This window comes from Pleurodeles waltl, chromosome 7, assembly GCF_031143425.1.
Source record: "Pleurodeles waltl isolate 20211129_DDA chromosome 7, aPleWal1.hap1.20221129, whole genome shotgun sequence".
In the NCBI taxonomy this organism is placed as follows: Eukaryota; Metazoa; Chordata; class Amphibia; order Caudata; family Salamandridae; genus Pleurodeles; species Pleurodeles waltl.
Genome location: NC_090446.1, coordinates 914,055,282 through 914,077,492, shown reverse-complemented (window position 1 = coordinate 914,077,492; position 22,211 = coordinate 914,055,282). Strand labels below are relative to the sequence as shown.

At 43.1% G+C, this 22,211-nt stretch overlaps 1 protein-coding gene across 2 annotated transcripts in view; it reads right to left on the bottom strand.

The window, feature by feature from the left end:
- The window catches only part of LOC138245726 (proton-coupled amino acid transporter 1-like), a 391,946-nt gene that overhangs the window by 342,721 nt on the left and 27,014 nt on the right, over nt 1-22,211 (bottom strand). Inside the window, exons 1-2 of one of the 2 annotated variants that reach the window (XM_069199586.1) lie at nt 16,013-16,075; nt 15,576-15,741 (exon numbers count right to left, since the gene is read on the bottom strand). In XM_069199586.1, coding sequence (XP_069055687.1) covers nt 15,576-15,736 — 161 coding nt within the window. In that variant the 5' untranslated portion in view covers nt 15,737-15,741; nt 16,013-16,075. Of the gene's footprint in view, nt 1-15,575; nt 15,742-16,012; nt 16,076-22,211 lie in introns of those variants that run through there. The other variant, XM_069199585.1, reaches the window with a different exon arrangement.

The window sequence follows — 22,211 nt, the reverse complement described above, 5'->3', positions numbered from 1 at the left end:
AATGGTGGTTTCTTCTCAGTGCAGTTCCGCAAAGTTATATTTCCTAAAACTACTTCAGAAGTCCCTACTGGTCAATGGATCGTACATTCAAACTTTGTCCAATAAAACTAAAACATCAAATCTACATTTGTACTAGTATATGGTTCACATATCAATGATTGGCTCATCTTGTACTGTTCTCACCCATCCCGATGGTCAAGTAACATTATTGTTGCAGCTTATGCGCCAGTCAGTGTGGACATTGTTCTCCTCCTGAGAAAGTCAGTCTTAAACATGTTACATTTACACTGTTGCATTCAAAAGGAACAACACCTTCTAGTAAGCAGTTCTCATAAGAAAGACTTTTAGCTACGAGCACATTAAGTCAGCGCAGTGGAAAATCACGGTTTAATTCTCTAAGCAGACATTTTATTATATGCTTTAAGAAATGCAGTCTGACATGAGGCTGTGCAACAAGGCCAAGACCTCTTGCTAAGTTAAGGCTTTCAATTAATAAAGCTAGTACATAATGCATAACCCTAAATATGACATATTACTACATTAATCAAATATATGCTCAATATTTCATATTAATAATCCATTAATAAGTATACTTCGTGAACATTGGCGGCCACTCATCATGGTTACATTTTCAAATGCGCCCATTAATTTTTCTACATTATTACATTTTCTATGCAAATTCAACACTCAGGATACATGAATATTCATTAATAATTATGTTAAAACTCCTGCTCTAGCAATCCCTCCTCTCATGACTAAAGGGGTTATTCTAACTTTGGAGGAGGTGTTAATCCGTCCCAAAAGTGACGGAAAAGTGACGGATTTACCACCAGCCGTATTACGAGTCCATTATATCGGATGGAACTATAAAAAAAAGGCTGGTGGTATATCCGTCACTTTACCGTCACTTTTGGGACGGATTAACACTCCTCCAAAGTTAGAATAACCCCCTAAATGTGTCATCACACTAAACCTTCGTTAAAATATTTTTGCATCAGCAAAAATTCTGTCAATTCGATCCCTTCATACATGTGTTCTCTTTTTGAATTTTCTTTAAACAATTTTTCCCTTTTCTTCCCTCCTCCGATTAGTCCTTGTCTTTTTCAATGTAATTCTTTTGTATAATTTACATATTGCCAATATTCCAATTAAGCATATCACAACAATCAATATTCCCTGTATTATTTTCAGTAATATCCCATTCCAAATGCTGCTGAGCCAATTTCCCACTAAAGCAAAACCTTTGCCAGCTTTCTCCCAAACACCTCATTCCTTCAACTCTTTCAAATCAGCACTATCATTAGTCAGATTAGTAAGTAAGCTTCTAATTTCTTTACTACTGTCAGGAATGAACAAACAGCAATGCCTAGAATAAAGCATTTTACAAACTCCACCATCTTTTGCTAAAAGAATGGCTAATGCAAGATGATTCTGAAGAGTCATAGCTCTTTCAGCAGCTAATTCGGTATCTATCAGAAGTATGGCTCCTGAAAAAATTGTAGACAACTTTTGAATCTTTATCGAATTCAGAACAACTCCCTCTGAAGGAAATATTGCTCCAAATATATCTCCCACTATACCAGAAGGAGACTCTCTCCTCTGTCTCATATGATTGTATTCAGTCACTTTCGGAAACTTCTTTAAGTCATCCATTTGAAAAATCTTCGGGAAAACTATTCTCAAACAACATGTCCCATACCATCCTCCTGGAAGACGGTAATAAGCATTAGGACCACAGATGTAATATATACCAGGAATCGCTGGATCCTGTCCATTCAACATAAAAGTCCATTTACTCTGAAACAAAAACCCGTCTCCATTCACTCGTTCCCACAAATAAAGTATCAGTGCAAGAATTAGGCCTTTATATACAAAGCTTCCCTACGGGTGGTGCATCTAAAGCTAATTTCCCTTGTGTTTTTATTGCACTATAAGCAGAATCATTTGTGTAAGTTCTTTTCTTTAAAATTATTTTCTAATATTTCCTTCAATGCTTTTCTCCTGTCATCTGTGTGATCTAAGAATCTCTTCTCTCAAGGGGTAAGCAAACATATCAAGTTGTTGCGCTGTGCATAAGCAGTGCCAATGTTAATGTAGGCTCGAAGAAACTTCTAACTAATACTATGTCATTATCCTTCGCTACTCTACTCAAATACCTAATTACAGGGACAAATTAAAATACCACATTGCGGTTGGAGTAAAAATACTGGATCTACTCTTGGTTATATAATCTTGTTAGTAACCGACTACAACTTACCCCATAGTTAAGAGACAAGCTATGATAAGTAACTCCTTCTTGAACTGATGAAGGAATCTGAGTACTCACAAAACAATTCTTTGCATCCATCGTCTCAAAATACTCACTCAATAAGCAATAGAAGACATTAGAAGAAAGTTCTCCATTTGCACAGGTACCCTCTTGCAGATATTTCTCATCTAACCTAAACTCCTTGTCTAGAAAGCGGAAGTATGGTTGGCTTTGCTCTTATCAAGAACAGTCATTCCTACAATCAATACCACAAACTATAGCCCACACACAATCGCCAAACCAATGCTCATGTATTTACAGCGCCTATTCTTCCTACCTTGCTGACTAATGTTACTCGTGATCTGTAAAGAATCAGAGAGCAGAAGAGAAAATTTTGAAAAATGCAGCAAATCAAAAACACAAATCTTCTTTCAACAGTTATGTACAGCTTTCAGTCTCACTTCCAGGATCCTTTGTCAAAAATGGGGTTGGCAGCTTGTCAAAATCAGGTTTTCAACTGTCAAATCAGGTTATCAGAGTCTTATCCGGGAAAATTTCAACAGTCTCTTTCTCTTTACACTTTTCTCAAATTGTTTCAACAGTTCACTTCATTAGCTTCCTTCAAGTGCCAAAATATTGACCTGGAACGTCTCGATCAAAAAAGACAACCTCATGGCTCGCCCCATAAGGATCTCATGCGGCGAGAATCCTGTCTTCCTGTCAGGTGTGTTTCTCATTGTCATCAGAACTAAAGGCAATGTGTCAGGCCATTTCCAACTTGTGGACGCAGACATCTTTGCGACTCTTGACTTCAGGGTACCGTTCATCTGCTCCACTAGTCCTGATGCCTCGGGCGGTAACTACAATGCAACTTCTGCTCAATGTTTAATGCTGCACACAGTAATTTAATTACTTCATTGTTGAAGTGACTTTCTCTATCTGATTCAAAAGAGATCGGAAATTCAAAACTTGGTATCAGTTCCCTAAGCAGCAGTTTCGCTACTGCAAGGCTGTCATTTCTTTGTGTAAGGTACGCTTCAATCCAGTGACTAAAGATGCAAACAATAACCAAGACGTATCTCAAATTTCCACATACGGGCATCTCAATAAAATCCAATTACATTCTGCTGAATGGACCTCCTGCTCTTCCAATGTGGCTCAAATTAACCACTGTCCCTTTTCCCGTGTTCATTTGCTGGCAAATGATGCAACAACGGCAAACTGCTTCAGCAACTTGTTTAAACCTTCGGTTGAACCAATCATGTTTGAACAGATGAATCATGGCATCCCTCCCAACATGTGCTTGACCATGATAATATCTAGCCATTTGAGACAACAGACTATTAGGCAAAACCATTTTACCATCTTCTGAAACCCACAATTCATCTTGTCTTTGTACACTTTGCATTGTGCTCCATGAACGTTTTTCCTCCCTGCCATTATTCTGCAACATTTTCAATTCTTCCATCGTATCAATTACTTTCAATGCATAATTTGAACATGTTTCATCTTCTTTCAGGTAACAGTTACCACTTATCTTTGAACGATATACAGTTCAATGTGCAAAACCTTGCAACTTGATTGGCATATCTATTTCACCAAGGTTGAACCGCCAAGCGGCCGCAATCCTGCTAGCCGCATTTCAACATCCCCGCTGGGCGGGCGGGCAGAAACAGAGATTCTGGCCGCCGGCCCAGCGGGGATGTCGGTCGTAACATTGCAGCTGGCTCCTAATGGAGCAGGCAGTGTTGCGGCCGAGCGACGGGTGCAGCTGCACCCGTCACTCTTTTCACTGTCTGCTGTACAGACAGTGAAAAGCAGGGTGGGTCTGTTCCTGGGGGCCCCTGCGACTCCCCTTCCCGCCAGCCTTTCCATGGCGGTCTCGACCGCCATGGACAGGATGGCGGGAAGGGGAGTCATAATCCCCAGGGCAGTGCTGCAAGCAGCGCTGCCCTGGCGGATTATAACAGCCGGGACAACAATGGCAGAAAACCGCCAGTCCCAGCGGTGTGACCGCGGCGCTACCACAGCGGTCATAATATGCCAAATTGTACAGCCAGCCTGTTGGCAGTACGATCGCCAATACAACCCTGGTGTTCTTTGACAGCCAGGGTTGTAATGAGAGCCAAAGTCTTGTGACTTCGGATGTCCACTGCATTTCAAAACTGCAATTTCTTCAGGAATTTGGATAGCATGTAACAATTCTTTAATTCTCTCACCATTTCTTACTGGTGAACCAGAAGAGGTCATGAAACCTCTCTCTGATCACAACTGGCCAAAATCATGGACTAGTACAAATCCATACTGGCTATCCGTATAGATTGTAACTTTCAGCTGTGCAGAAACATGGCGCACTCTAGTAAGGGCTACCACTTCCGCCACTTGTGCAGAATACACTCATTGAAGCCAGGACGCTTCCAGGATACCAGAAATTATGCACATGGCTTATCCTGCTCTCAGTGTTCCTGTATTGTGTCTCACAGAAGAACCATCAACAAAAACAATGTGGTCATTTTCTTCCAACTGAGTGTCTCCAATGTCTGGTCTCGGTTTTGTGCACAGATCAGTCACCTCAAGACAATCATGCTCAATGTCTTCTAACTTTTTAATTTCAACATTTTCATTTGGAAGTAAAGTTGCCAGGTTCAGCACTGTACATCTTTTCAATGACACATTTGGTGATCCTAAAATACTTGTCTCATAATGGGTCAGTCTTGCACCTGTCAAATATTGAGCCTTCGTGCAGGTAAAGAGAACTTTAACTGAATGAGGGACCATTATTGTCAAAGGATGTCCCATCACTATACCGTCACACTGTGTGAGTCTCTGTCCAACCGCTGCAACTGCACGCAAACAACCTGGTAAGGATGCTGCGACTAGTTTCTAAGTAGCTGAAAAATATGCTACTGGGCAGTTTACACCCCCATGGACCTGTGTCAAGACAGACAAAGCACATGCAGCAGGCTCATGACAAAACAATCTGAAAGGTTTCATGTAATCAGGCATACCCAAAGCTCGAGCTTTGCACATACTTGTTCTCTCAAATTGGAAAATGCTTTCATACCAGCCTGGTCTAACTCTACAGGATCAGGGACCTCTTTGTGAGTCAGCTTCTGCAATGGCCTCAAAATGACTGAAAAATTGGGAATCCATTGGCGGCAGTTACCTACCATCCCTAGAAACATTCTGACATTTATCTGTGTAGAAGGGAGATTCATCTGCAATATGGTTGTGACTCTCTCCCTGGATATTTTCCTTGATCCCTTCTCAATCTGGTGACCCAAATATTTCACTTCCTTGTGACAGTACTGCAATTTAAGTGGTAACACTTTATGACCATTCTTTCCCAAATGGCTCAGAAGGGCAATCAAGTCATACTTACACTCGTCCATTGTTCTGGAGGCAATCAGCAAATCATCAATGTATTGTACCAAGGTCGACTGGAAAGGCAATTCCAACAACTCCAAATTCATTTTCAAGATCTGATTGAATATGGAAGGTGATTCTAAAAACCCTTGAGGAATTCGATACCAACAATAAACTTGGTCCAAAAATTTGATACAAAAGAGAAATTGGTTGTCTTCATGGAGTGGCACAGAAAAGAAAGCTTGTGACAGGTCAATGACGACTCTGCATCGCACAGGATCTGAAACATTATCACAGCTGGGTTTGGCACAATGGGGCAATATTTGATCACAATTTAATTTATCTTTCTCAAATCCTGGACAATTTGAGCATTCCTCAGGGCTTTTTCAATCCCATTATTGGTGAATTACATGGGCTGCTCAATGCTTCTTTCAGAACCCCTTGCTTCACAAACTCTGCAAACATTTGGGCGACCTTCATAAGAATATCTTGTGGCATACGGTACTAAGAATCTGAGGAAAAACTGCATTTGGCTTTACAGAAACCTTAACTGGCTCAACTCCTTTTATCAACCCTATCTCTTTCCCTGTCAGATCCCACACCTTTTCCTTAACCGTACTGTAAATAAGGGTGAAGCTCCTTCACGGTGAACGTTGGAAAGAAATTAATCAGAGGGTATTCCTCATCTACTGTCTCATACTCTGTCTCTGGTGCTTGATCGTCTTCATCATCGCCATTTTTCTGAATCTCAATTCTATAATTTCAACAAGTAATTGAGCACCTGGTTTTACACAGCAAGTTTCTTCCCAGTAGGAATACAGGACTTGAATCACAGACTACGAATCTGTGCATTCCCTGAAAGTTGCCAATTTAAACGTGAACTGGTTCTGTAATTGGGTTGTCAGATACTGATTTCCTACTCCTACAACCTGGACTGTTCTACCAGAAAGGGGCAAATTTGGAAATTCTGCACTTCTCTCTGTAGAGCGTGTTGCTCCTGTGTCAACCAAAAATGAAACTCTGTGACCCATGACTTTTCCTTTCACATAGGGGCCTTTCTAGTCTACTTCTAACGAGGCTGCAAGCATACATTCCTCTTCATCCGAACTCTCGCTAAACCAATAATTGTTTATTCCAATCTCACTATGTAACGGGAATTGATGTACTTTTCTACTATTTATATCTGACCTGTAACCCGTTGAGGAAACATCATCTGCTGCTGTTCCACTGGGGCCTGAGGTATTTGAATTTGCTGTTGAGGTAACATGGGAACCTGCTGTTGCAACGGCTGTAACTGTGTCATTTGCATACGTGGCATTTGCACCTGCTGCATGGGTTGAAAGCGTATTTGATTCACATTATTTTGGAAATTTGGATTTGGACCTCTCCTTCTCGGTCCTCTCATGTTCTGGAACGAATTGATATCATTAGTTTGCTGAATATTACCTTCCTGCACCAACATCGGACACTCCCGTTTCCAATGCCCGATGGCTCCGCAAGCGTGACAAGGCAATGATTTCTTCATTCCTTGTACATCATTCTGAACTACTACAGTAACCAAGTCTGGACCACGATTCAAATTACCTCCACAACCTCTACCTCTCATCTATGGCTGTAATACCATGTTTCCCTGCTGCTGCTGTGGTAACTGTTGTGTAAAATTCCCTTGCATGCCCGTCTGTGAAGCTTTAATCTGCATCACCATCGCCTTCTCTTTCAGCTTTCTCTGCTTCAGCTCAATTTCATCGCTACAGTATTTTGCATACTGCAAAACTTCATCAATCAACTCTGCTTGCAGCAAATAAAATGACTCAATCATCTGGCTGATTTCAGGTCTCAATCCTTCCACAAATCTGAATACAAAATGAATCATATCTTTCAGCTCAATTGTTTCTGTACCACTGTAATACTTGAACGCCTGCAACAATCTCTCATAATAAACATGTATCAACTCCTTTGCTTTCTGAGCTGTCCGATCAATCCTCTGCCAATCAATGTTCTTGGGTGAAATTCTCGTTTTCACAAATTCAATCACCTTATAGTAATATTTCATTACCTCGGGAGATGGTGCACCTCTAATTTTATCTCTCTCTTGTTGGCCAATCTATACACCTCTTACACTCCATCCACAAATCAGCTGGAACCACTATCTCTACTAGAGTGTTTAAGTCTTCCCAAAGGCATTTTGCAAGTTTCACAAACCTGTCTGTCTGCTGGTACTATTCTACTGGCTTCTCTCTCAACCCGGGATAATCGTTTGTAAATGACAGAATGTCACTTCTACTCCATGAGACATGAATAAAATTCCCTCTGGGAATCTCCCTCATTTGCAACATTTTTATTGGGTCCCTATCCTGCTGCTCATTTGCAGTTAGCTCCACAGAATCCCTTTTTCTCTTATCTCTTTTCTTTACCCATCTGCCTTGCCATTTGTCTAATACTCCCCAAAGGTGGGCACTTTGAAGCAACTCCCTAAGGTGTGCTTTCATTCCGGCAGATCTCATGTGTTCAAAATCTTTAGCTTCAAAACCTAATCTGTAACTCTTTTTCAAATGCTTAGTTTGTTCTATTTCTATGCCATTCTTTTCGGCCAGATCGCCTAGCTTCTGATGCACATTGCTCACTTCCTCTGTAATCTTTGGTCACAGGTATCTCAATTCTGCTTCTGTGTAGAATTTTAATCTGTTCACACCCATAGTTCCCTCAATGAGCCCACCCACTTCCATGCTAAATCTAGTGTAGTTCAAGTACTTCTCTCCCTTCAGAGCACTCTGTGGGGTATTCAGTTTGTCCAATCATTCAGTAACTGCTGAGCAGTCAAACCTTGCAACGAAATGTTGCTAGCCTGTACTGGTGGCACCTGCTGTGCAACTGCATTTGGGGTCTGCGGTGTCAGTAATTTCAAACTCTGACTAATGTTTGACCCTCCCATAGTACTGGAAGTACTCCGAATGGACTAAGGTCCAGCAGTGATCTCGAACCGTCAAATGTCTGTCCCACAGGAGAGCCTATTTGAGTGTTCCTGTTATGTCCTCCCCCTATTGCATTCTGTATCATGACATCCTGTTCACATAAACTGGGTTTCGTCTGTGCAAGTAAAGGTAAGCCGGACCAACAGTAATAGGTAGAGATATAACATCTGGTGTTGGTCTGGTACCTAAGTTCTGTGGGAGGGTACCTCCCATGTTCTGATTCATCATTGATGACATATCTGACTGTGTACCTGTTATTGGAGTGAATCTCGGAATGGCTTGTGGCTGCACTTGGGGCAGTAAAAGTGGAGTTGGGTCTGTCTGAACCAACATCGGTCTTGGGAAAACCTGTTCTGTAGGCACCATTAAGTTTGTAGCAGTTTCCATAATGGGTACATCAGGGTAAATTCTCTGGACATGTGAAGGTTGCACCTGATTTTTTGCTACTGGACTAGTAGGTGCGTTAAGCCTACTCTGCATCGGACTGTGTGTCAGGCTAGTATTAACCTGCACCGGACTCACTGCTGCATTAACCTGTGTCGGACCTGAAGGATCAGCACTGGTGCTCAGACCACTCTGATGTGCTGCATATGGTGGTGGACAATTTCACAATAACTGTGTAAGAAACTCATCATCGTCTGACTCTTCCTCCACTGTAGATCATTTTCTAGTCTCCCTACTCTCAGAAAAGCTTCTGTTTGTCTGTCTAGTATCTTTCCTTCCTTCCTTTTCAATGTCTTGTGTAATCGCTGGAAACAACTTAATTCCCTGCAAAGTCTAATTTCTCCAAAGTCTCTAAATACTGTCACACCTAGCCTCTGTTAAAGTCTTTCCTGCTTTTCTCATTCTCCTCTAGAATTTCGGTTGCTGTTGATGCCTGGCTAATAGTTCCCAGACCGCTAATGCCTCAAACTGTGCTGGTCTCGGGAGGGGCTTCGATTCATACAGCACCAATCCTTAAATGCTCTAAACCCCTCAAACTGAACGTTCATTTGTAGGAAATGCTAAAGATCCATCTTTCTCTGTCACTTTGCACCATTGCTTTACCCAAAGACATGGCGCAACATCTTTCTCTTCCATTACAATGTACGCTGGTGTACCTTCTGTCGGTGTAGCCTCGCCTATACTCGTTGTAATGTACATATCTTCCCTTAAAGCACTCTTTGAAGCTTTGAAAAATGTCATCTTTTCAACCTTTATGTTATTCTAAATCAAATCAGGAAGTGACTTTTAATCCCAGAATACTCTTCACCCACCTTCTCAACCAACTGCACTTCACAGACAGCTGCCAATCCGTGTGTGACCTATCTCAATAACCAACCAATCCCAGCGTGGCTCAAAATGACATCACACTCACACGTACCGCGGCTGACCAAGTCTTGCGGCTTGTCTACCCAAACTCAGATTCACACCAAAACTAATGCAAAATATTGCAAGCACTAACCAAAAATCAAAAGCAAAATTGGCAGTTTAATATGGGAAAAGGTAACGCGATCGCTTCAGAAACGTTACGGATTTTTCACTGATGGCATTTCGCTCTAACAGCTACTCTCTCTTTCTCAGCTTCTGTGATTCGCAAGCAAAATTCAACCCACAAAATCAGGGGGCGGTGGGGGGGGGTGAGGAATCAGCCCAATCGCACCTTTTATGTTCATAACATTTTGAAGAGTTCAGATCCAGGTCCACCTAACTGCTCTGACTGAGCACGCATAGGGAGATAAGGCATCCGTGTTGTTAGACTACGGAACCCAATCAACATGACTTCCACAGTGGCCCGACAGCGCAGAGCCCACCCCTTCAGAGACAATGCAGTACACTATAACATTAACCAACAACAGTACACAGCAAGTCTAGTAAGCATCGACAGACCGGTGGACAATGCTACAAATGATCGTCATTCATCTGGTGCAACAGGTATGGTCGGGGGGGAGGGGGAAGACCCAGCAAGGGAACACAGCCGCACCCCAGAGTGACACAGTAGCCAGGCCGAGGGAGCGAGGGCGAAGCCACCCACGGTGATCCCCCTCAAGTAGCAAGACCGAAAGCATGCCCTCCTGGGCACACCAAGACACACATTTCTGCCACGAGAATCCCCAGGTCCAGCACCACAAGGCTCAACAACGGCCAGGGCTCAATGGGCAGACGCATCAGTCAAAGGAGGCTCACCCTCGCTCTCCTGCACACCAGTCAGCTCATCAATCATGGTACGGCAGAGCTCCAAGTCTCGCTCAGCATACTCATCTAATCGACCCTTCCACAAACGGCATTCTTCTGCAGTAGCCCATTCAACTAAATCACTTAACCAAGTAACATGTAGCGGGGGTTGCGGGCTGGCCCAACGAATCGCGATGCGCCTTTTCGCCAATAAAAGCCCCAGCTGTGCAAATCTATATGCAATTTTCCGACCTTTTTTGGGAGCCGGGATCAGGCCCAGCAGGCAGTGCTTCACTGTCACCTGCACTCTCACAGTCGTAACCTTCCTTAGCGTCTTCACCACTTAATGCCAATAAGGTTGGACAGAGCCACAAACCCATGCCATGTGATCAAATGTAGCCGACTGCTCTCCACAACGATTACAACTATCAGGCCTTGAAGGAAATATCCTATTTAACCGTTGAGGTGTCAGGTATGCTTTATGTGAGTAAAAAAAAGTGTGTCAACTTAAACCTAGCGTTGCTGGTCGCATCCCGCACCAAAGAACAGGTCCTATTCCATTCCCCATCTGTGAGTGCCAATCCAAGACTGGTGTCCCATTGGCCTCTAATCCCCTGAAGGTCAGTCAGTCTGTCACCCTTGATGGCTTTATAAGTTCAGGATAGCAAGCCCCGATCACCTCCGGGATCAATCAATGACACCAGGAGGTGAGATTCAACAGGCTCCTCCGGAAAGGACGTCCAAATGTCTCTGACCGTCCGCGAGATGTTCGCATATTGTAAGAAATGTCTTGGACCTATACCAAACATGGAGTCTGCCTTCTCCCTCGTAATGAACGTGCCATTATGATATACATGACAAACATCATTACATCTGCATACCTAATCCTCAGTGTGGATCAGCAAGCAGGGTCAGTCTTCGTCCTCAGGACATCAGTCGGTCAGCACGGCATCAAGATTCAGCATCAAAGTTCAGAAAAGGCAACGTCTTTAAGCATTAAAGATAAGCACGTCTCTTCTTAAGACGCCCAAGAAAATACTGGCCTTACGGCAAGATAGAAAATGAACAAAGGGCTGTCTCATGTCACTGCAGTCATGCGAAGTTAGATTTCCTCAAACTACTTCCCAAGCCCCTATTGGTCAAGGGATCATACGTTCACACTTTGTCCAATAAAACTAAAACATCAGATCTACATTTCTACTTGTACACGGTTCACATGTCGATGATTAGCTCATCTTGTACTGTTCTCATCCATCCGGCTCATCAGGTAACAATATTGTTGCAGTTTATGCTCCAGTCAGTGTGGACATTGTTCTCATCCTGAGAACGTCAGTCTTAAACATGTTACATTTACACTGTTGCATTCAACAGGAACAACATCGTCTAGTAAGCAGTTCTCATGAGCAAGACTTTTAGCTATGAGCACATTAAGTCACCGCAATGGAATATTGCAGTTTAATTCTCGAAGCAGACATTTTATTACATGCTTTAAGAAATGCTGTTTGACATGAGGCCGTGCAATGAGGCCAAGACCGCTGCTAAGCAAAGGCTTTCAATTAATAAAAATAGCACATAATGCATAACCCTAAATGTGACATATTACTACATTAGTCAAACATATGCTCAATATTTCATATTAATAAGACATTAATAAGTACACTTCATGAACATTGCTGGCCACTCATTGTGGTTACATTTTCAAATGCGTGCATTATTTTTTCTACGTTGTTATATTTTCTACGCAAATTCAACACTCCAAATACATGAATATTCATTATTAATACTGTTAAAACTCCTGCTCTAGCACCAGTGAAGCTGTTACTTCTGATATTTTGACATATAGTATCTTTATTTGCATGATTAATTCAATGCTTTCACAGAAATTAGAAAAAGCATTATAGATCATTTATATTATAAAAAAAACTGTGCAAGTATATTCCATTAAACTTTTAGAAAATAGGTCTCTAGATGGGATGGCAGAGGAATGCACCCTGTCTAAGTAGGGACCACAATCCTAGTCAGGGTAAGTCACAACCCAAATTATCCTGTGCTTACCCTCTGGTAGCCTGGCTTACCTTAGAAGGCCGTGTGCAAAGTATTTGTGCAATAACACATTATGTAACACAGTGAAAAACACCACAAAAATACACCACAAAGGTTTAGAAAAATAGATAATATTTATCTTAACAAAATGAAGTCAAAACTAAAAAAATCCAATAAGCACAAGTTAAAATATCACTTTTTAAAGTTTTCAAAGAGCCTCAGTTCTTAAGAAGCAGTGGGTGCCAGACGCATCCTTGCTTTAAATCCTGTGAGCATTCAATTTTCCTTAAAAGGAAAGAGCCATCCCTTACTCAAGCATCTGAATATAGCATTTGAATTGCTTTTAAAAGGTGGGTGGGGGGCAAACCAGTTTTTGCCACATTATATGTCGTTGCACGCAATCAAATGCCGACTTCCAGTCCACAAAACACAGGTAAATTGCTTGCTTATTTAACTTGTGTTTATCAATTAGTATCGCGAGCGTCAATATATTTGACGCCATCCCAGGACCATGGACGAACCCCAATTGATTTGGGGGGCGGTATGTGTTTCCCTTCCACCAAATCTGAGAGTTCGCCTAAGAGCAGACCTGCAAAGAGTTTTCCCCCTGTGCCTTGTAGAGTAATTAGGCGATAATTTTCTGGCCGATGCCAATCTCCTCCTTCAAAAATGTGTATGATTGTAGAGTCCTTCCATGACTCTGGAATGGTTTGTAGTTGAAGTGCGCTTGTAATACTATGGACAAACGTTCTGCCCAAAAAGCCAGGTTTACCTTAAACTAGGCTTGTGGTATTCCGTTTGGTCCTGGTGAGCCAACCTTCCTGCTCAACTTAATAGATCTACAAATGTGTTCCTCAGAAAAGTTACGCTTTTGATCGCCAAGGTTTGGCTTCTCAATTGGGGATCTACTATCCTTTTTTTTGTACAGAGGACGGTATAAATACCCATGGTTGGATAAAATGTTTAGATAGATATGCGACCAAGGATGTTTCTGTTACTGTTAAAGTTGTGATTGCTGTTGGGGTCCTATTCAGGGGGTTTTGTGTTTGCAGAGAAATAGTTACTTTGCTCAGATAATTTGTTTCTTTTCATATATGCTAAAAAGGCCTTGAAGTTATTAGTACACAAACTCACAGATGCTTCAGTGGTGACTTTGAGTCCTTCTGCTTTAATGTGCTTGGTCTACTCACCAGGGAGGTGACCTTCCATAATGAAGGATTAACAGAACTATTGCTAGCCATGTATATGTCTGTGGAGTCTTGCTCAACACGGCCTCAAAAGTATACATGTGCTGCATTAAAGGTGTATTTTTTCCATTCCAAGTGTGGTGTAAGGAACCAGGCCTTTAATGGAGAAGAAAACATGTATTTTGAAATCTTTGGCACAGGCACATATTAACTGGATTTCAATGAACCTATTAGGTGCCTACTTGTTCCTCATCCCTACTTGCATGCAGACACCACACTGGTTTGCTGCTCTCTGTTTTACTCTATGGTAAACAGCCATACATTCTGAGAAGTTGCATGCGTTTATGTCTTTCTCATGGGACAAGCTCATCTGGTGAATATTCAAAACATTCTTTTCCCCACCCTTCCTGTATTTGCGTACCCTTCCTCCTGTTCGTCTGGTTCCGAATCCAGGGGAAGTGGTGTTGCTGCTGACTGGGACAGTAAATCAGGCATGTCCCTGCAGACGTTCTAAAATCATCTTCTGTTCCTTAGAACTGTAAATGTGTGCTGTTCAGAAGAAATAGCCTTCTCAAATGTACTTCATCTTGTACTACTTTGGTAGTACTGCAATAGTACTACAGACATACTATAAAATGCTATCATCAAACATACTCATGGAGGTTCTACCTTTACCTCTTCAATCTTTTCCTGTGCAGAGATCTCTTCCCTGCCTGTAGTCAGGTGTAGTAAAGTTACTCAAAAGTGTAAGAGTAAACTCAAACTTCAGTGTAAGTTACATTGTGAATAGCACTGAATGTCTATGCCATATGTGTAAGTTAATGTTTCCAAAGTGAACTGCAGACTGCAGGCTCAAACTGCTGGACTGTATGCTGCTGCTTGTATGTGTCACCCCAGTCAATCTCTGTCCTTAGTATTAGGCACATACTTATTTGTCCCTTAGATGTAATAACTAATTTATTGGGCTTTACCTCTGTGCACCAAAAAAGGAGGCATTATACATAATGAATCATGCTGACTGACTGCTGTTAGTGGGGACTTAAATCTGGAGGAGCCAGATGGCCTACAGAAAATGTCCATAGCACGTAGAGGGGATGAGGTTTTGGAATCACTAAAATTCCATAATAACACTGATAACCTTCCCCATAAACAATCCCTGACACATACAACTATGTTGTTTATGATTTTAATTGCCAGCTACTAAAGAAGTGGTCTCTATTTTGAATACAGAAGGACACGGTGCTGCTTATGTCGCAATATTTTAAAAATACAAAGGCTAGAGTGGGGGAAAAGATAACTAGAACTAGAATTTTCTGTGTACAACTTTGCTAAATGTAACATAACACCGAGATGTATCGCCGTATGCCAACCAAGTTGATTGGAGTAGTGTGGGACTTGCATTTCTTTACTTGTTTGACATATTTTCTACTGAAAGTATAAAATGGCATGGTTGCAGTTACAGCTACAGTGTTTGGTTCACTAAAATTGCATTATGAGTAGTATAAATGCTACGATCTTCAAATGTGTTTGAAGAACGCTGCAACAATGATCTATATTCTGGTAATAATATATGTATTATAAAAAAAAACAGAATGAAACACTTACGTTGTCCCCGTACTCTCTCCCAGCCTCTCGTAGCTTCTAGTTGTGGACACAAAGTTCCTCAGGGAGTCATTCCTCAGTGCCTCAGGTGGGCTGTCTGTGGGACTTGTCTCTGTCGAACTGTAGTCGCTGAAGTCCTCATTTCTCAACCTTGTGGTGGACATTCTTGCTGCAGAGACAAAGACAGGAGATTAGCAATGGGACTTCCATGCATGCAGTGATCTCAGCAGGCTCCACATCCAGCAAACCGCCAAGGCCCTACATTAAAAAAACTGAATCATATAGCAGACGTGTATTATATGTAAAAAAGATCAACAGCAAATTATATTTGGCACCCCATAAATTTACTCAAATCCCTTCTACTGTTCTTAACACTGTTCTGTGATAAAACAAGAAGAACATGTATATCTGTCTATCTAGAATGTCTGAAAGCTATGCACCTTCCTGTCAACATTGTGCCTTTCCCTTTGTTGTTGGTAAAAGGTGTGTGAGCTGATGTTTTTAGCTGCGTACTTCCTTGTATACCTATGAGATGTGTTAAACCTTTGTACTTGGGCTGCGCTCAAATGCCATTGTGTGTACTACGTGTGGAACACAACTGACATCTGCGATGTGAGGTCTCTGAGAGCTATGCGGTCAGAGGACTTCTCTTCAATGGCCTGAACTTTTGAGATCCCTTTAAGTGACTGTGAAAGATTGGTACACTGTCTTTTGTAGAAGCACAGTCCAATGGGACCCCAAAGAAAAATTATAGTCCTACATCCGATTATCAGTAGAGCACCTCACTGCTTATCCCTGCCATGGGAAGAATGGATGACTATACAGATTGAACTCTTTCACTAGGATTAAGCCCTTTTATCATTTACTCAACCCAGGTAATTCATAAAGTAATCGAGCAGCAGCATGGTCCAGCAACTTGGGAACTTGGATTGAAAAGCAGATATGATGTCCCACTGGGATACGCTCACTTAAGATTCATAGTTAGGCATAAAGGACCAGAAAACTGTGGTACAACATTTTTTAAAAAACAAATAGAACACACAGATATTTGGTATCTGACTCTAACTGATGGTGGGTCTGCAGTGGTATTTGCTCTTCGGGTCATTTTCTCTGGAAGTACCTGGTTTCACAGTCTTTTGGCAAAGGGTGGCAGTGGTATCATAAACCATCTTAAAGGCAAGTTTCATTTCTTTGGGCTACTATTACGATGTTAGGGGATAGCAAATCGCCCCCCGCCCCCTGGAAGTATCAGACTTGAAAAAAACGATTGATTTATACTATATTTTTTGCTGCTAGGAAGCAAATATTATTTTGAGATACACTGTTCTCACAGACACATCGGTCTAAGAGACCAGTGGTTTGCAAGTGTTGCCAGTCACAGGTAGCAGGGCTTCTTTGATAATTGGATTTAATCTATTTAATTTCGTTGCATATTGAAACTCATATGCAACACATGGAACAATCATGTTTCTAGGCATTATGATTTCTAGGTAGTTGGACTGGGCCCTTTGAGTACTACCACAGGGCTGTCGATGCTATGGTGTGTCACACTGGCCTCTGGCATTGTCTGTAAAGCACATTGCTTATTACCACCCATGGACTCTGAAAAGTATTACATCTTGCAGAGCCTCTTCTTTTCTCTCTCTGTGCCATTACATAACTGATTTAGTTTAACTAGAGTATGTAGAATACTTTTCATGCTGTATTAAGACAGAGGTTGTGATGGTGGGTAATTTGATTTTTGAGTTGGGATGGGGGGGTTGGGGTAGTGGTAATTTGTCTAGGTTACAGACTGAGTCCTGGAAGGTAAACATATTTTTTTTCAAATTCAGCATATAATTTGTGCTGTATGCCATGTAATGACGTTTATGTTCTGCGATACTGGGATTTTGCCAGTCATCCTGTTGCAAGCCTTACATCAAGTTGACTATTTGATGTTAATGGAAATTCTTTACACACTACATCAAAAAAGCCTGGCACATTAAAAACCATCATAGTGATGACTTCAGTGTTCCTTTTGTCATGTGGCATGTGCTATGTTGTATGCATAAAACTAATCAAAATAATTTTAAAAAAAATATCTAACACCATTCTATTTATAGAGACGGTTCAAACAGTGGCAGACTGTAGGAGGCTGGCCTGGCTTGTGGTGGGTACCAGAGGTACTTACACCTTGTGATAATATAATATGGTACACTGTTCCAAAACAAGTGAGAAGGAAAGAAAAGGAGTCCTGATAATCAGGAGCATTAGTCCTCGCACACCATATTTGGTGTCATGCTTCATCATCGGACAGCTCCTCGTCAGACCGGCGCTGCAATGTCTGACGGGCACCCCCCAAGGGGGGGCTCTTTGCCGGAGATCTTTTTATACTCGATGATGCCGCAGAGCCAAATATGGGTCCGAGAGAGGAGGAAAATACACAAGAAAGAAGAGTAAAATTGGCTCAAATCCCTCACTAAATAATTTATTGCTTGCTGTTGGGAAATGGTCAAGATTAAAAAAAGTAAACGGAGTGAAGCCAGAGATAATGCTCAGACACTCACACAAAAACAATCAAAATAAAGGAGGACGGAAATACTCCGATAATCCTTAGTATGCGGTCGACATGTTTCGCGTCTCTTATGGTCCAACAGGATCCCCTGACGCTTCTTCAGGACCTACTTAATCATTGAGCTTCTCTACTTGAAAAAAAGCAAAACAATGTATCTAAACTCCTGTATACTAACGCTCACAGTCAAGGCGTCATCAGTCACTTACTAGGATTAAACCGGACTGGCTTCTCTTTCCTATCAGTCACCCATCTTCACTAAAGAATAGGCTCCATGGGATCACGCAGACCTGTTGCCCGGTTCACAGTAAATTTCCGTATTCACCGGTGTCCAGTGCAGCACCTACCCCGGGGCCGCGTTCCCGACTGAGCAAACACCCTGTACTTACACCTTGTGCCAGGTCCAGTTATCCCTTATTAGTGTAGAAGAGGTGTTTCTAGCAGCTAAGGTTGATAGAAGGTAGCTATGGCAAAGCAGCTTAGACTGAACTAGGAGACATGTAAAGCTCCTACTATACCACTGGTTTCATATGCACAATATCATAAGAAAACACAATACACAGATATACTAAAAATAAAGGTACTTTATTTTTATGACAATATGCCAAAAGTATCTCAGGGAGTACCCTCAGTATGAGGAGGAGTTATATACACAAGATATATGTACACAAACCAAAATTATGCAGATAATAGCAAAAGGAAGTAATGCAAGCAATGTAAAGTACAGTAGATTGCAATAGGAGCACATAGGTATAGGGGCAACACAAACCATATACTCCAAAAGTGGAATGCAAACCACGAATGGACCCCAAACCTATATGAGCTTGTAGAGGGTCGCTGGGACTGTAAGAAAACAGTGAGGGTTAGAAAAATAGCCCACCCCAAGATGCTGAAAAGTAGGTGTAAAGTGCACCTACTATGCCCAGAGAGCACAGAAGTCGTGATAGGGGGATTCTGCAGGAAGAACAAACACCAGCAAGTCCAAGAGTCGCGACAGTGTCGAGAGGGGGCAGGAGCCCAGGGAATGCCAGCTGAGGGTGCAAGGAAGCTGCCACCGGATGGAAGAAGCTTGGTGTTTTGCAAGAAGGAAGAGGACTAGGAACTTCCCCTTTGGAGGATGGATGTCCCATGTCGTGAAGAAGCTTGCAGAGGTGTTCCCACGCAGGAAGACCGCAAACAAGCCTTGCTAGCTGTAAGGGTCGCGGTTAGGGTTTTTGGATGCTGCTGTGGCCCAGGAGGGACCAGGATGTCGCCACTTGGGTTAGGAGACAGAGGGGGCGCCCAGCAAGTGAGGGAGCCCTCACAGAAGCAGGCAGCACCCGCAGAAGTACCTGAACAGGCACTTGGAAGAAGAGTGAACCGGAGTCCACGCAAAGTCACAAAAGGGAGTCGGAGGACAACTCAGAAGGTTGTGCACTGCAGGTTAGAGTGTCGGGGACCCAGACTTGGCTGTGCACGAAGGAAATCCTGGAAGAGTGCACAGGAGCCAGAGCAGCTGCAAATCACGCGGTACCCAGCAATGCAGTCTAGAGTGGGGAGGCAAGGACTTACCTCCACCAAACTTGGACTGAAGAGTCACTGGACTGTGGGATTCACTTGGACAGAGTTGCTGAGTTCCAGGGACCACACTCGTCGTGCTGAGAGGGGACCCAGAGGACCGGTGATGCAGTCTTTTGTTGCCTACGGTTGCAGGGGGAAGATTCCGTCGACCCACGGGAGATTTCTTCAGAGCTCCTGGTGCAGAAAGGAGGCAGGCTACCCCCAGAGCATGCACCACCTGGAAACAGTTGAGAAAGCCGGCAGGATGAAGCAATACAAGGTAGCTAGTACTCGTCTTGCTACTTTGTTGCGGTTTTGCAGGCGTCCTGAGCAGTCAGCGGTCGATCCTTTGGCAGAAGGTGAAGAGGGAGATGCAGAGGAACTCTGGTGAGCTCTTCAATTCGTTATCTGGTGAAATCCCCCAAGCAGAGACCCTAAATAGCCAGAAAAGGAGGTTTGGCTACCTAGGAAGGAGGATGGGCTACCAAGAGAGGTAAGAGCCTATCAGAAGGAGCCTCTGACGTCACCTGCCACTGGCCACTCAGAGCAGTCCAGTGTGCCACAAACACCTCTGTTTCCAAGATGGCAGAGGTCTGGGACACACTGGAGGAGCTCTGGGCACCTCCTCTGGGAGGTGCAGGTCATGGGAGTGGTCACTCCCCTTTCCTTTGTCCAGTTTCGCGCCAGAGCAGGGCTGGGGGATCCCTAAACCATGTAGACTGGCTTATGCAGAGATGGGCACCATCTGTGCCCATCAAAGCATTTCCAGAGGCTGGGGGAGGCAACTCCTCCCCAGCCCTCACACCTATTTCCAATGGGAGAGGGTGTTACACCCTCTCTCAGCGGAAGTCCTTTGTTCTGCCTTCCTAGGCCAGGGCTGCCTGGACCCCAGGAGGGCAGAAACCTGTCTGAGGGGTTGGCAGCAGCTGCAGTGGAGACCCCGGAAAGGCAGTTTGGCAGTACCCGGGTTCTGTGCTAGAGACCCGGGGAATCATGGAATTGTCCCCCCAATGGCAGAGTGGCATCGGGGGGACAATTCCATGATCTTAGACATGTTACATGGCCATGTTCGGAGTTACCATTGTGACGCTGTACATAGGTAGTGACCTATGTACAGTGCATGTGTGTAATGGTGTCCCCGCACTCACAAAGTCCGGGGAATTTGGGGGCACCTTGGCTAGTGCCAGGGTGCCAACACACTAAGTAACTTTGCACCCAACCTTCACTAGGTGAAGGTTAGACATATTGGTGACTTATAAAAGTTACTTAAGTGCAGTGGTAAATGGCTGTGAAATAACGTGGACGTTATTTCACTCAGGCTGCACTGGAAGGCCTGTGTAAGAATTGTCAGATCTCCCTATGGGTGGCAAAAGAAATGCTGCAGCCCATAGGGATCTCCTGGAACCCCAATACCCTGGGTACCTCAGTACCATATACTAGGGAATTATATGGGTGTACCAGTATGCCAATGTGAATTGGTAAATTTAGTCACTAGCCTGTTAGTAACAATTTAGAAACCAGAGAGAGCATAACCACTGAGGTTCTGGTTAGCAGAGCCTCAGTGAGACAGTAAGGCATCACACAGGGAACACATACATATAGGCCACAAACTTATGAGCACTGGGGTCCTGGCTAGCAGGGTCCCAGTGACACATAACAAACATACTGACAACATAGGGTTTTCACTATGGAGCACTGGGCCCTGGCTAGCAGGATCCCAGTGAGACAGTGAAAACACCCTGACATATACTCACAAACAGGCTAAAAGTGGGGGTAACAAGGCTAGAAAGAGGCTACTTTCTCACACAGACGTTTCAGAATATAGGTGCCCAGCCACAGCCCATTGCTGTGGTAAACAGGTGAGGCATTGTGTCTCTCTGAGGCAGGAAGAGGATGGATGTAGAAATGCCAATTGTATAGGGTGAGCTTGGAATGATGCAGGGAAGCTCCTATGCAGATTCGTGGCACCTAAAAAGCCAGATCCATTAAGTTTATACCAACTAAAATGTTCAGTAAGTTGGGCCATGAGCTCTTCTGCATAGCAGTCTGTTGGGAATCAGCTGTTCACCCAGTTCGGCATTTCAGCTCCTTTTGGCTTGGTGGGTCCCAGCAGCATGGAAAGCTTGAGGTCCAAGGCTTATTCCCGTCCTCAAAAGAAGACAGTTACTAGCAAAGGCTAGCCTGCTGCAAACTCCTCACCATCAAAGATGTGACTTGTTTCCTCAATATCCACAATAAGTGTAAGGCACTGGTGTGAAGCAATGGTATTAATTCAACTTTGGAGATGCAGGCTTCAAGCCTAGGCCAAATAAAGGGCAGTTTTATTCTTAACATCTTCCTCCAACCCTGATAGAGAATTTTGATCTTGAAGGGTTTTTCCAATTCTGTGCTCGCTGGTCAAACCATTCAGAAATGTTCAAGGTCCTTTTTTAGGTCGAGCGTTAGCGTTCGGCCTGCTGTATGCTAAAGTATACAATAGAGTGAGTTCCCGCGTTTTGATTTGTTAGTTGCAGTGTCCTTCAAAAAACCTTGCTTGCTAGTGGTCAGTT